General features: G+C 44.2%; 1 protein-coding gene across 1 annotated transcript in view; it reads right to left on the reverse strand.

Moving 5' to 3' along the window:
• Positions 1–15,264, reverse strand: part of SLC35H1 (solute carrier family 35 member H1) — a 96,991-nt gene that overhangs the window by 29,722 nt on the left and 52,005 nt on the right. The window contains exons 7-8 of the mRNA XM_082272919.1: positions 11,559–11,642; positions 8,147–8,322 (exon numbers count right to left, since the gene is read on the reverse strand). Of these exons, the coding sequence (XP_082129045.1) occupies positions 8,147–8,322; positions 11,559–11,642 (260 nt within the window). The remainder of the gene's footprint in view (positions 1–8,146; positions 8,323–11,558; positions 11,643–15,264) is intronic.

Below are 15,264 nucleotides of genomic sequence, written 5' to 3' on the forward strand. Positions count from 1 at the left end.
ACCCGCACAGAGCGGTTCAGAGCTTTCAAGTCCAGAATTGGACGAACCTTGCCCTCCTTTCTGGGCACGGTGAACAGATTGGAATAAAACCCCCGAAATCTGTCCCGATGAGGCACCGGAACCACCACTCCCTGAGCCCTCAGGTCCCGCACCGCCAGGTGCAGATCCCGCAGGCGCTCTGGAGACAGTTGTAGATTTGAGGGAAAAAATCTGCTCTCCGGCCGAGAGAGAAACTCGATCTTGTAACCAGATCGAACGATTTCCAGAACCCATCTGTCCCGCACACGGGCCAACCAGGGTTGAAGAAAACCGAGCAAGCGTCCCCCCACCCCAAAACTGGGTGAGGGCGCCCCTTCAGGCCGAACTGTTATGGGCCGCAGGTCCGGATTGGCCGGACTTCTGTTTCCCAGACCAGGGTTTCTTCTGAGAGCCCTGGCCCTTGAACGGTTTGCCCTTGTAGTGCGGCCGAAAGGCACGAAAGGACCCCTGAGGGGGCCGAAAATTCGCATGCTTCTTCCCAGAAGCCCCCTTAGCCTTGGGGAAATGGGGCAAGAGAGTGCTCTTACCCCCGGTGATCCCCTTAATCAACACATCCAAGGACTCCCCAAAAAGGCGAGACCCATCATAAGGCAGATTGGCTAAGGTTTTACGTGAAGATTGGTCCACCGACCAACATTTCAACCAAACCAGGCGGCGAGACAACACCGCCACGCTGTGCACACGTGCAGCCAACGGAATCAGGTCCAGGTCCGCATCACACAGATACATGACACCCTGGTGGATCTGATCCACCATGTCCAGGGTCGCCGCCGAGGCCGAATCGGCCACTAGGACGCGCCTAAGCATCTGCGTCCAACTTGCGATCGCCTGGGCCGCCATGAGAGAAGCAAATAGAGCTTTAAGCATAGAACCCGTAACAGAATAAGTATGACGGGCAAGAGACTCCAGTCTCCTATCCGTGGCATCACGGAAAACAGGGGATCCCTCTGCAGGAATCGCAGTGGCTTTGTTCAAAACCGCAATTGCATGATCCACTGGTGGAGGCACACACCACCGTTCATCAGTGGCAGGGGAGAAAGGATAACGCAGCTTGAATTTACTTGGTACCGCAAAAGGTTTGCGCAGATCGCGCCATTGATCCTTTACCGCGCGCTGAAAATCAGCATTGCAGGGAAAAACCTGCGGCGTCCTGCGTTTTCTCTGCGTCCCATAAGCCGCCAAGGCAGCGGGGGGACACACTTCGTCCTGCAAACGTAGCGTCTGCTTAATGGAAGCAATCAACTCATCCATGATTGCAAGCTCTTCAGGCGAGCCAGGGGGAGAATTATCAACCCCCTCAACCTCAGCCTCTACCTCAGACCCCACTAGATCAAGAGAGGAGCGGGACCCCGATAGGGAGGTCCCTGCCAGAACAGCCCCATCACCTTCACCCTCAGAATCGGAGGACAGAGTAACTCTGGGCCGTTTAGTAGATTGAGCAGCCACCAGCATTTGCACCTGGGCAGCAAGGCCAGCCACAATAGTGGCTAAATCCCCCCCTGGGGGGGAAACAGCGGTCCCCTGGCTTTCCACCAATACTGTGGGAAACTTGCCCTCCTGAGAATCCATTGTCCCTGTACGCCAGACAACCAAGGGTTAACTGCCCCCTTTCAGCAAGCGCGGTAAGCGCAGCCCACCGCACACACTCAGGCACAATGAGACCCCCACAGGGAATATACAGACTGAATACAGGCAATGGACAACAGGAATAGAAGGATAAAACCTGAGGAGACCCCGCTGCTGCTGCTGCCTCGACCGGTGTTCCAGGAAAAAGGAAGTGATGCTGCCAGGGCGCTCTATGTAAGCCTATGGAGGCTACAAGAAAATGGCCGCCGTGCATGTAAACCATGCGGCCGGAGCGGGCGCCGGTAAAATGGCGTCGTTTGGCGCCGAAACCGCCGCTCCACAGTGCATAAAAACACACACAATTTCATCCCATTATATGGATACATGTTAGATCGCCGCAGCGATCGCTGTATATGCCCCAACATGCCATTAAAAACATGTGGAATAAGGGAATAATAACCGCGCTAAAGGAACAGATAAATTAGAACAGCAGCAACTTCAAGTGTGACCACACCCTAATAAATATTATACATATAAGTCGCGCTAAATATATTAGATGGAGATGTGAAGTCCATAAAAGTCCAAAATAATATTATTGATAAATTCCAGGACCAAGCTCCCTTAAGGGTATGTGCTTACCAGATGAAGGTAAGGAAAAGGCAGTCTCGCTGCGTGGAAACTTGTCACCTTGACAGTAGATCCAAGCTTCTATGATCGATCAACTCAGTGGACATGGGATCATGAAAAGCAAAAAATGCCGCAATAGCGTAAAACCCAACAAACAAATTGTGACTATCACCATAGGTGTGGGTAAATGAAAATTGTGATGTGATATGACCTCCACCACAATAAATGGAATAAATAAATCATGCAAAAATATAGGGAACTTAGGGTGAATAACCCCTACCAGAGAGGTTGAGGGTTGACGCCTTAAGTGATTAATGTGTATCGGTTGGAGTAGCCTCTTACCAAACAGAAAAAATAATGACACAGTGAAGAAAACGTTGAAAAAAAGGTAATCGTGCTGAACCACCACCAGCTGAATTCGCCTCTTACCCTGGATAGATATAGATTAGCCAAAGTGCACTAAACAAATCCAGTGTAACACTCAGGATCCAGCAATTTCACACCTGTGAGAGTTGCCTCTTACCACATATGAAGTTGTATCAAGCCTGTAGGGTAAACCAAGTGGCCAAAGACCGACCCCAAATTGAATCCAAGCCTGTGTGTATACGAATAACCAGGGGATCCGACCAGAGGTGTAGGTAACTGGGTCTCAGAAGTTTCAGCAATATAGGATATCACCACCATAAGAAGAAAGAAAGGGCTCCCATAGCGTAAAACCATAAAAACATTTTATTCCATATAAGCAAAAAAACTTACAAAGACCAGGAATGGGTGAGCAATGGAGGTTGCCGCCGGCCGGACGGCTCCGCTCGTCCGCACTCGTGGGTCGCAGTCAGATGACGTCAGTACGCCGTTGCCCTGACGACGTTTCGTCACAGATGACGTTATCAAAGGTGAAAAACATTAAAAACATGCCCCACAGCACACAGCTTCCCACACTGCCCAGCCTGACACACACAGTGTCATACAGCTCCCCCCCCCTTGCAGCCCACAGCATGCAGCCGAGACATAGGGAGACAAGCAGTGTGATGTAAAGGCAGGTTACACAGTCCCAGACTGAGACCCCCCCCAGACAGACAGGTCCCCACATAGACACACTTACCTCATATGGCGTGGGGAACCCGCACAGGCGAACAAGCCGCTGCACATGAGGCAGGGAGAGTCGCAATTCAAGACGCCCACAATGGCGGTTAAGAAACCGCACAGCGTCCGGTGAGGTAGCCACCTCACCAAACATCCCTGCACCGAACAGGGATGGGTCGTTCACCGTGCCAGGAGCGTTACCTGGCTGAACGCTCGATGGCAGACTGGGAAGCCACTGACCCACGACCTGCGATCAGGGGGATCAGCCCGAGACCCAGTCCGCATGATCCTCTTCGTCCGAAGAACTAACTAATGCTGACAAAAACAACAGCTAAGTAAAGGTAGAGAAAAAACTCAAATAAAATATTAAAAAGAAGAAAGAGTCTGGGACAAAAAGTCCCAGCACAGAGAGAGCCAGCCACTCCTGACAAGCTAGACATTAAAACTGAGATATGGTTGCAGGAAGTAGGAGGGTATTGACTGAGGGGACCACCCCTTGAGGGTGGGATATGTTAAAGCTTTATTGTTAACATATTCTGTTGCCTAGCTACTCCTTCGGAGCAAAGTCTAATACCCCATATGTGACGAATATGAAGAGGCGGCGACTGTCGGAGGACGTAAGAGAAAGCATACCCTCATTAGTAAGCGGAGAGCACTAGATTTCTTCATCTGTTTTCTATATGTCCCGGGATCCCTCGAGGTGCAATATAGTGTGGCTCTTTCCTGGAAGTCTGATCAATGATACATGTGATTGCTGGCCCGTTTGGGTCCTTCAGAAAGGTGAGAGGCTGATTCACCTGGTGGAGGGATTCACTATATTGGTGATTACAAGTTGTTTTCATCACTGGATTTTCTTCATCTGAACACGGGACACTCTTTATATCATTTTATTGGAAGCACACACATTGCTATGTGCCTTATGAACTGGATATGATTTATTGTCATCACTTTTTGATTTTATATTTCTGGCGCATCACATTTTTGTATGATTTATAGTTTATTGTGATTTGTGAAACACGATTGGTGCATGCTGCCGGACACCACTATTGATTTATAAGTTCACACACCTGATTTATGCACAGTGAATTGGTGTTGAGTTATTTTATCACATATAATAGGTTTGCGCTGATAGTTTTTTTGTATTTCACCTGTTAATATACATCAAGAACATTCTCCACTGAAATATGCCGGACTTTATTTTATCAAGACACTTATAGTAGTAAAAATACTGTACTTATTTAGAAATCATCAAAACCCATAAAGAAAGCATTATTTGTAAGGCTCCTTTCAGACGGCCGCTCCGCTGCTTAAGTCCGCTGCGGGACTTTTTTTTTTTTCATGGAGCGGATGACATTTCTGTCATCCGCTCCGTGTGCCCGCATATCATCCCATCCGTTTGCGGATGATATGCGGACATAATTTAAGTATATGGCATTGCGGATGTCAGCGGATGACACCGCTGACATCCGATTTTCCTTCCTTTCCGTTTTTTACACGGATGAAAAAATAGGGTTCTGTTCCATTCGAAAAAACGGAACAGAACTGAAAGGAGGAAAATCGGATGTCAGTGGATGGTATTCCGCTGACATCCGCAGTGCCATTCACTTACATTGATGTCCGCAAATCATCCGCAAAAAAATAGGATGATTTGCGGACACACGGAGCGGCCGTGTGAAAGGACCCTGAGTCTTGCATTGTTTAAACATACAGCACAACCAAACAAACACAGCCATCAAAATTAAACCTTACAGTGTGACTTCAGACTGCCACTGATCAGCTCTGTCAATAAGAGTTTATCCTAATTGCATGTGTCTACTTGACTTGACTATACACAGACGGCATGTATCATCATCTTTAGAGAACGAGTGCTGATACTTCAGTGGAGCAAGCTGCTATCAATTTCAGGCACTAAATGCTCATCCGCCTTTGGGGCAAGCATTTAGCATCAGAAATCGATGCTATACAGACTCCTGACTTTAGCATGGTGAATTTACTTCTGACACTACTTGATCACCTGAAGCACCTTGGTCTCAATAAAAACCCAATTATTAGAGATGGGCTCTGGCGTGTTTGAGATCTTAGTCCCAACCAACCTGCCTGATCCCTCCAGGAAGCCGACACTGTACACCGCCAATCACAGGGACATTTCCCAGTCTGTGCAGCTGCGGACCAGTAAATGACTCACTACCTGTGATTAGCGGTGTGCAGTGTCGGCTTCCTGGCAGGATCATGAAGGTGGGTTGGGACTACGATCCCGAACACACCAGAGCCCATCTGTACTAATTATAAGCACCAAGCAGTACATCTCCTCCCAGTGGCTGGAGGGAACGTGGAATAGACACGTGGCATTCGAGTCATTTCATATAGATAATCAGTGGCAGTTTGAGACTAAGCTTTCAGGGGTTAAAAGTGGAATTCCTGCCTAACTATAACAATTAAAAAAAAAAGGCTTACTGCTTCTATTCCGTTTAACCTATGTAAAAAAAAAAAACAAAAGTTACTACTTACCTTTTTTTAGACCACTCTGGTCAGGTCACGTGATCCCCTGTGCCAGAGAGTGACTGGCTGCAGGGGAAATGAGTGTCCACTCAACAATGGCTAGGATTTCTTGGAGCGGTGACATTACCCATAAGCTCCCATGGCCCAGCCAATGTTGGCCCTCCCTCCTCTGCAGCTGGCTGCTCATTGACACAGGGAAGCCAGAGCTGTGTGAGCATGTGACCAGACCAGAGCAGGCTGAAAATAGGTATGTGTACAGAGTCTTTTTTACATAGGGTAGACAAGATAGGTAGCAGGAGGAGGGATGGGACATTTTTAGGACTAGTTATGGTTAGGCATGAATTCCACTTTAATTTTAATTTAAAAGTTTTTATTGAGAATTTGTCAAGAACATACAAAGAAAAGCAAAGGTATTTCAGCAGTAATACAACATTTCAAAAGACCACAATATGGCCTCATTTACAGTATAAACAGCTCGGAGTTAACATACGCTTCATCTGTCGCCCAGAAGCAAATAGAATTACTAAACGATGCAAGCAACAAATTTCCATACTGGATTTAACTCAAAAGACATCTAAACAAAGTGACGTAACATACAACACCAACCATAGTATGTTTGTGACCACCGGTTGACACACATAGGCTAGTGTCTCCCGTCTCCCGTGGTCCCGTATAGGGAAATGAAACGGTCGGGCCCACCCCATACCCTCCGCTCCCGGACATCCCCACGGGGATCAAAACTGTGCCCGAGAACGGAGACTACACGGCGGAGCCACCTCATTCCTTCATATGTAACTACACAATAAACATTTCAAGAGAGAAAAGTCAGCTAGCTAGGAGGTAAAATGACTGCTTTGTGCCTAGACCAATGTATCCAAGGTTGCCACTGCAAGGTTATATCCCGTGCAGTGTTGTGTTTAAGGGAGAGAGTACGCTCAAACACGTAGTGAGTGTTGACAAGGCCAACAACATCCTCAGCAGTTGGGGGAAGCTCTCGTTTCCAAGCCCGGGTAATAACTAGTCTCGACGCTAACAAAATATGTAATATTGAGTGTCTCAGGTTCTTGGGGACTTCTTCTATCCCGAGTGATAGAAGCGCCAAACTCGGATTTCGTGATATAGGCCTCTGTGCTACCTCAGATATGATTGCAAACACTCCATTCCAATAAGGTAGTAGTTTCGGACATTGCCACAGAGTGTGGAAAAGAGTACCCTCCTCCCCACACATCCTCCAGCAGGTATTATCATACTTACTATCAAATCTGTGTAGTCTCGAGGGGGTCAGGTACCATTTAAGAGAAATTTTTAACGATAACTCCCATAAACTGGAGCAGCTAGTAACTTTATGGACTGATTGGAGTGCCCTGGTCCATTGACGATCCGAGTAAGTTTTCCCCAAATCCCTTTCCCATTGTATGTGAGGGGTGGTCTTGGTGAATAGCATTTTATGTTGGAGGAGGTTATAGAAGAGGGTGATTCCCTTTTGTCTAGCGGGCCCAGAAGCAGAGAGATATTTCCAGGCCGGGGTGGAAACGAACTGCGGCCATGGTGCAGTCGAGTGCAGAAAATGAACTAATCTCATGTACGTGAAGAAAAATGTGGGGGGAAGATGGAATTTAGCTTGGAGGGCAGGGAATGACAGCAACTTGGTACCCTGATACAAGTCATCTATATATTCAACACCTTTCCTCCGCCACTCCATGAAGTATGCACAATCCATAAGGGAATGCAGTGCCGTAATGGGGATCCGAAGAGGGGTTTGTGCTGAGGCTAAGGACTGTTGTGCTAACAAAATCCTCCAGGCCGTGGCCGCCGCTTTCATAAATGGTGGGAAATGAGAGGGTATCCTAGCTCCTAAGGTAGTTGCCATAAGCCAGGCCATTAAGTCCTTTTTAATACAATAGGAGGCTTCGATCGAACCCCACAAAGTCGTGGGAACCGGTCTAAACCAGTCCTGTAATTGGGTGAGAACTGACGCGGTGTAGTAATCTTGCATATTCCACTTTAATTTTGATGTCACACTTCCAGTGTCCTGGTAACCCTTAAGTAGAACATTCTTTGATTTAAAAAGTTATTTTAGTTATGTTGCAATGTGTTAATATAAGCATATTAAAAGAGGCTCTGCAGTAAATTAGCCCATTTATTTTCAACAGAGCACACCATAATGAACACAGGAACTGTGTTTGCTAGGTGCAGGACACCATTGCAAATAAATGGCACCACAGCATGTAATATGCCATACTGTAACATGCAGGTCTGAATGGGCCTTAATGAGTGTCCAATTTTCTAAAATGATCGTACACTGCACAAAGTATTATACACCTAACTTTACCTTGAAAATACCAGCTATGGACAGGGTGAGACCAGATGTTTTTGAAACTAGCAGAAATTCTGAATATCCCAGACCAAATGCCAGGAGTCCACCCAATCCAAGTGTTCCCAAAAGTACAAGCGACTCATTAACATCGTGATAGCGGAACAACTGCTGTGACGTGGACATATGAAGACCTGCAGAAGAGTTATATACAAAAAGAAAACCCAGGTCAGCAAATAACAAGAACATAAGGCAATCACCAGAAAGCTGACCACACACACATTGCAATTTGTTCGCACACTCCACTTTAATGGTGGTTATACAAGCTTAATTTGTTTCATCTGATCGATGTGCGATTCAATAAAAACATGTGTTTATCTGCATTTAATACTTGATTGCATTTATCCTTGGTTGGGCGAGTCTGCCATATATATATATATATATATATATATATATATATATATACTTTGCACTTTTTTTAACCCGGGTGGTGTGGTATTTTGTGCGGTTTCTTTTTTTTTTTCTGTTTTAACATTTTTCGTCGTAGGTATCGAGATAGAGAGGTAGATATATACTTTTTCACTTGGTGTGGTTGTGTGTGCAGGGGTTTGTGTTTTTTTTTTTTTTTTATGATTATTTATTATTCTATTATATTACAGGTACTATTTCTTGCAGGGGATTGGAGGCTTTTCCTCCCTGCTTATACAAATTGCTTATTTTCCAGTACATTATTCTAGGTTCCGTGGCTTGGCTTATGAGATTTAGTTGTGTGTTTTTATTCAGGGTAAGCACTTTTCTTTCTTTATTTGGCTCTCTTCATTCCTCATTGTGACACTTTTTCCCCCCCACGATGGTAATTTCCAATCTTTGGTCCCTCATACTTTTTGGCATATGTATGTGTGTATGCGCATTTATTAGTGTGTATATATATATATATATATATATATATATATATATATATATACACACACACACACACACACACTATATATATATATATATATACACACACACATTTTTAATAATTACATTTTTTTCTTTTAATCCATTGGTTTATTTATTTATTTAAATGAATATGTGATTTGTATATTATTACAGTGTGTACGTGTACATTTACATACATTCATTTATTGATTATTTACATGATTTTATCTGTTTATTACAAGGTGTATATATATATATTTTTTGAAAAGTTTGCCCAACATCTGGATCCTGAGGAAGTCCAAAATGTGGGCGAAACGCACTGATCCATCGTACTGCAGGATGTACTGTGTTATGTGATATACCTTATATATGCTGTATCTTCACGTGTTCTTTTTATTATTTTGCCTTTAATAAAATTTATATTTTTTATGATTTGTTTTTCTTTTAATGTTGTTGGGCACATTAAAATCCCCATTTTACTCACCTAAAGGGTTTTCCCTGTTAGACTTGGTTTATTTCTAGATGTATTCAATTGATAGGGGATTGTGCCAGTATTTTGCTGATAGATATTTACTCTCCACCCAACTCTCATTTGTGCGATTCGATAAAAACAATTGAACCTGCAAACAAATAGCCATAACTGCCCTTGTGATCTCTTTAGGCTCAATATTGTTTGGATTTAATCAAACTGAGTCGATCATCCAGGGAAGAAAATTATCGATTGTTTTGCATTGATTAGCCGCTTTGTGATGCTTTGCCATCATTTTTCGATCCATCAGATTATGAGATTACATGGTGGAAACATAGATGAGATTGATGGATTATGGTAATAAACTATGATCCACTTTCCCGTGTAAGGTATATCAATAGAACGGTTTCTTGACTATAGAATGAATATTCCTATTATGAGAGATCCATCAGTAAAGCAATCGATCATTGATTGAAGTGTGTATGGCAATCTTAACAAAAACTATGTAGAGGGAGGGCCTATCTGGTATAAATTGAATGGATGGTACAGGTGACCCATAGTACTACATAGTTTATGATAAATGTAATATTTATCACAAACAAAGATTGTTACACCCAGCTTATAGCATGTGTAGCCAGCTTTAATCGTTACTTAACTTCTTGTAATTCAAATACTCCTATTGACATCACACACCAACTACACTTAAGCTCCATTCACATCTAGGAGTTACGGATCGCAGGCAAAATTGTCGTAATTCTGCCCACGATTCCAGAACTGCTCCAAATCACTGGACACGCTTGCGATCCTGTTACTTTCAACGGCACCCCAACTGCATCAAAAGTAACAGGATTGCAAGCGTGCCCCGCGATTTGCAGTGATGCAGGAATCGGGGGAAGAATTGGGGCGATTCTGCCCACCATCTGGAACGCCTAGGTGCGAATGAATCCTTAACCGCTTGCCGACCGCCGCAAGTAGATATACTGCGGCGGTCAGCCCCGGCCAGGCAAAGTGACGTATATATACGTCACTAGCCTGTGACCGGTTAGTGAGCCAATAGCGGGCGAGCGCGCCCGCTGAGGCGCACGCCTGCCCCGGCTCGTTCACTGTGGAGTCTGCGCGTGTGACCGGCGGACCCGATGTCCGCCGGTCACACTACGATCGTCGGTAGAGAGGGAGAAAGGCGGGCGGCTTGTTTACAAGCCGCCTGTCATTCTCCCCTGTGTAAAAATGGAGATCAGACGGTTCTACTATGTAGAACCGTTGATCTCTGTTTTTACAATAGTAGCCATGTCCCATCACAGTTAGAAACACAGCCCTAGGACACACTTAACCCCTCCCTCTCCAATACAGTTAACCCCTTCCCTGCCAGTGTCATTTTTACAGTAACAGTGCATATGTATAGCACTGATTACTGCAGTAATGTCACTGGTAACCCCAAAAGTGTCAAAAATGTCAGTCAAGGGTCCGATCTGTCCGCCGCAATGTCACAGTCCCGCCAAAAAAAAAATCGCAGATCGCCGCCATTACTCGTTAAAAAGAAAAAACACCAAAATGACAAAAATCTTTCCCTTTGTTAGTAAACGCGATAACTTTTGCGCAAACCAATCAAAATACGCCTTTTGCGATTTTTTTTACCAAACATATGTAGCATAAAACAAATTGGCCGAAAATGTTAAAAAATTTTGATTTTTACATTTTTTTTTGGGGAATTTCATATAAAAAAATGTGAAAAATATTGTTATTTTTACAAAATTTACGCTCTTTTTTTGTTTATAGCGCATGATCAAAAAATCGCACAGGTGATCAAATACCACCAAAAGAAAGCTCTGTTTGTAGGAAAAAAAGGACGTGAAATTCGTTTAGGTACAGCGTCGCACGACCGCGCAATTGTCCGTTAAAGTCACGCAGTAAAAAAAAATCGCAAAAAAAACCCTGGTCAGGAAGGGGGTAAAATCTTCCGGGGCTTAAGTGGTTAGTAATGGTACCATAGTTATACTGCAATGGCAAAATCAACTGCATAAAATATCACATTCTTACCTTCAATGCCCACAAACAAAGGGAACAGGCTGAGGAACATAAGAGGTTGTAGGTGGAACATAGTGTCTATGGGATTCTGCAAACCTGGGGGGAGGAAATGATACAAACAAATATATTTTATTGGTTAGCTGGCCATTCAAGGCATCTTTTTCTCTGCCATTTCTATTGACAACTTAAAGACGATAAAAGAAAGTAGCAAATTGACCTTAATTCCACTTCCTCTCCAGCACAAACTCACCTTTTCTTTGTTGTTCAGTGGATCTCTTCATCCAATGGGAAAGAAGGAAACGTCCGGTACTTAGGGGTACTAAAAGGAACATGTCACTCACTCCATGTGAAAATACTGGTGCTTGACCATAGAGGCAAAGTGCTGTAACGTGGAGGTGGGGCATCCTTAGCTCTGGGTAAGCTCCAACTGCAGCAACTCAAAATTTACAAAGTGCTGTCTTTCTTCACTCTTGGCAGCTGAATGGAGCAGTGGGGAAGTGATGGAAAGGAACGTACCTCTAATGAGTGCGGCATTTAAGTGAAGTGGGCACAACACAGATTCACTTTATAGTAATATTAAAGTCTATTTTCTTTTTGTGTTAAAAATAACAAACATGTTATGCTTACCTGCTCTGTGCAGTTGGTTTTGCACAGAGAAGCGTGGATCCTCCTCTTCTCGGGTCCCTCTTCAGCTCTCCTAGCCCCTCCTTCCTGTTGAGTGCCCCCACAGCACACAGCTTGCTATGGGGGCCACCCGAGCCGAGTCACAGCTCCCTGTGTCCATTCAGACACAGAGCTGCAGCCCGTCCCTGCCCCCTCACTGGCTTACTGATTTTGAGTTATAGCAGTGGGATCCAATGGTGCTTCACTGCTGTCTTAGCCAATGAGGAGGGAGAGTCCCGGGCAGTCTCGTGCAACATCGCTGGATCCAGAAGGAGCTTAGGTAAGTATCAGGGGGGCAGCTGCACAGAATGCATTAAGATAAAAACCTTCTGCCTTTACAACCACTTAAAAGTCTAACTCCAGGCTTTGGTGAACTTTATATAGTGGTTTAAACCAAGCTGGTCAAAATAAACAATTTCCTTCACTACCAATCCACTCCCCCTGTCACAATACAGTAGCTCAGAAGAAGTGATTCCCCCATCTGACTTGATTATGTGGTTGGGGGAACCAGCACTGTTTTTTTTTTTCATTCAGCCGGCTGGTTAAACGAAAAAAAAATGAAAAATCTATGGGCTGCTTAAAGTAAAATTATAGCCAAAACTTTTTTTTCCCATTTTGGAGAGAGTAAGCGAGAAATCCCTGCAAATGAAGGGAATCCCTTGGGGACCCCCAGGCAACCAGAACTAGTGTCACTATTGGAAAATTTTCCCTCTATTACTTTTCTTGGGACAACCCAAAATTTGTGATTTTCTTTTAATTTCAATGATAATGGTAAATAAGACAAACAGAAAGGGTGAATCTCCCTAACGGAGGCACAGACAGTGAAAAAACTGACAGGTGTTCTCATTTCTTTCCACTCCATCCAAAACTAAAGAAAAAGGTTTGCCAGCAGTTATACTTTAACATATGCAGCTGCCGTGTGCGCTGTATAAACTCTACTGTATGTAGCATCAGCTCCATACAGTATACAGCACTGTGTTCCGGAACAAAGTTGGGTTTGGCTGAGGGCTGCTCAGCCATTCACAGTAAGTTTTGTATTTTATGAATGAATACAACACTTCCTCTTAATGGCGGAGATGGCCAGGCGGGAAAACTGCATCACGATCTCTACCTCTACCATTCAGAGGATGACTTTTCATTTATAAAATGAAATGAATGGCTGAGCGTTGCTGACTTGGCTTTGTTCCTGGAGCGGGGAAGAAAGTTCCTGTCCCTCTGCTGAAACACAGCGCTGTGTACTCTATGTAGCTGATGTTACATACAGAGTATATAGCACTCCCAGCAGCTGCAATGGTTAGTGAACGAAATCGCTTGTTTGAATCAGCCTGGTCCAAACAAACTATTTAAATCTGGAGTTAGACTTTAAAGCACAGACATTGCTACCATATTGTACCACAAGGCACCTGGATGACTTTGATGATATTGGCATATAGCAATAAAGACAATTATTAAAAGATGCTTGCACTGTTATTTTATACTTTAAAATATTCTGGCTTCATCTGCCTGCTTCTGCACCCTAGCCACTCAGAGGAAGCCTTGCATTCATTTATAAAAAAAAAACCAAGGCTTCCTATGAATGGCAGAGTGTTATGCCAATATCAACCAAAAAGTAATCTCGAGTTCATTCCAAACAATATCAAATCTACCCATGTGTTAAATGAACATTGCCTAATTTTGACATATAACATCACCATGTGTATCAGTGATAAAAAAAGGGGAGGAGCCAGTGATGTCAACGCTGCTGAGCGGAAGTATGATCCTTTTTTTAAAGCATGGCTGCACGGACAAATCCCTTATGGGGCCAGTATAGGCGTTTTCTCTGTAGTGAACCCGTCCTAGTGCACCTAACATTCTGAGTGTGTTTTTAATATTTAATAAAATTGAAACTATTTTTTAACCGGTTGCCGACCGCCGCACGACTATATACTGTGGCGGTCAGCCCCGGCCAGGCAAAGTGACGTATATATACGTCACTTGCCTGTCACTTCCTTGTGAGCCAATAGCGGGCGAGCGCGCGCCAGCAGAGGCGCGCGCCCGCCGCGGCTCGTTCACAGGGAAGTAAGTGCGTGTGACCGGCGGACCCGATATCCGCCGGTCACTCGCCGATCGTCGGTGCAGAGGGAGAAAGTCAGGCGGCTGAGGTAAACAAGCCGCCTGTCATTCTCCCCTGTGTAGAAACAGTGATCATACGGTTCTACTATGTAGGACCGTTGATCACTGTTCCTACACTAGTAGCCACAGCCAATCACAGTAAAAAGCACGCCCCTAGGGACACACTTAACCCCTCCTTCCACAATAAAGTTAACCCCTTCCCTGCCAGTGTCATTGTGCAGTAACAGTGCATATGTATAGCATTGATTACTGCAGTAATGTCACTGGTAACCCCAAAAGTGTCAAAAATGTCAGTCAAGGGTCCGATCTGTCCACCGAAATGTCGCAGTACCACAAAAAAAAAATTGCAGATCGCCGCCATTACGCGTTAAAAAAAAAAACACCAAAATTACAGAAATCTTTCCCTTAGTAAACGCAATAACTTTTGCGCAAACCAAATTGGCCTAAAATGTTAAAAAATGTTGATTTTTACATTTTTTTGGGGGAATTTCATATAAAAAAAATGTGAAAAATATTGTTATTTTTGTAAAATTTACGCTCTTTTTTTGTTTATAGCGCAAAAAGTAAAAATCGCACAGGTGATCAAATACCACCAAAAGAAAGCTCTGTTTGTGGGAAAAAAAGGACATCAAATTCGTTTAGGTACAGCGTCGCACGACCGCGCAATTGTCCGTTAAAGTCACGCAGTAAAAAAAAAAAAAAAATGGCAAAAAAAACCCCTGGTCAGGAAGGGGGTAAAATCTTCCGGGGCTTAAGTGGTTAAAAAGCAATCCCAGTCAAAAAATGAAACTAATCAATAGGATAGTAATGCGTTTCAGCAAAACCTGCAGCTATGCCAACATGAGAATGTTCCGAAGTTCTCCCTGTAATTTAGGCAGATTTCTGGAAGCACCTCACAGGATCAGTGCTATTGTACATACTGAAGCCTGTGCTGTATAATGCC

Source organism: Pelophylax lessonae (assembly GCF_965119305.1).
Source record: "Pelophylax lessonae genome assembly, chromosome: 11".
NCBI classification, from domain to species: Eukaryota; Metazoa; Chordata; class Amphibia; order Anura; family Ranidae; genus Pelophylax; species Pelophylax lessonae.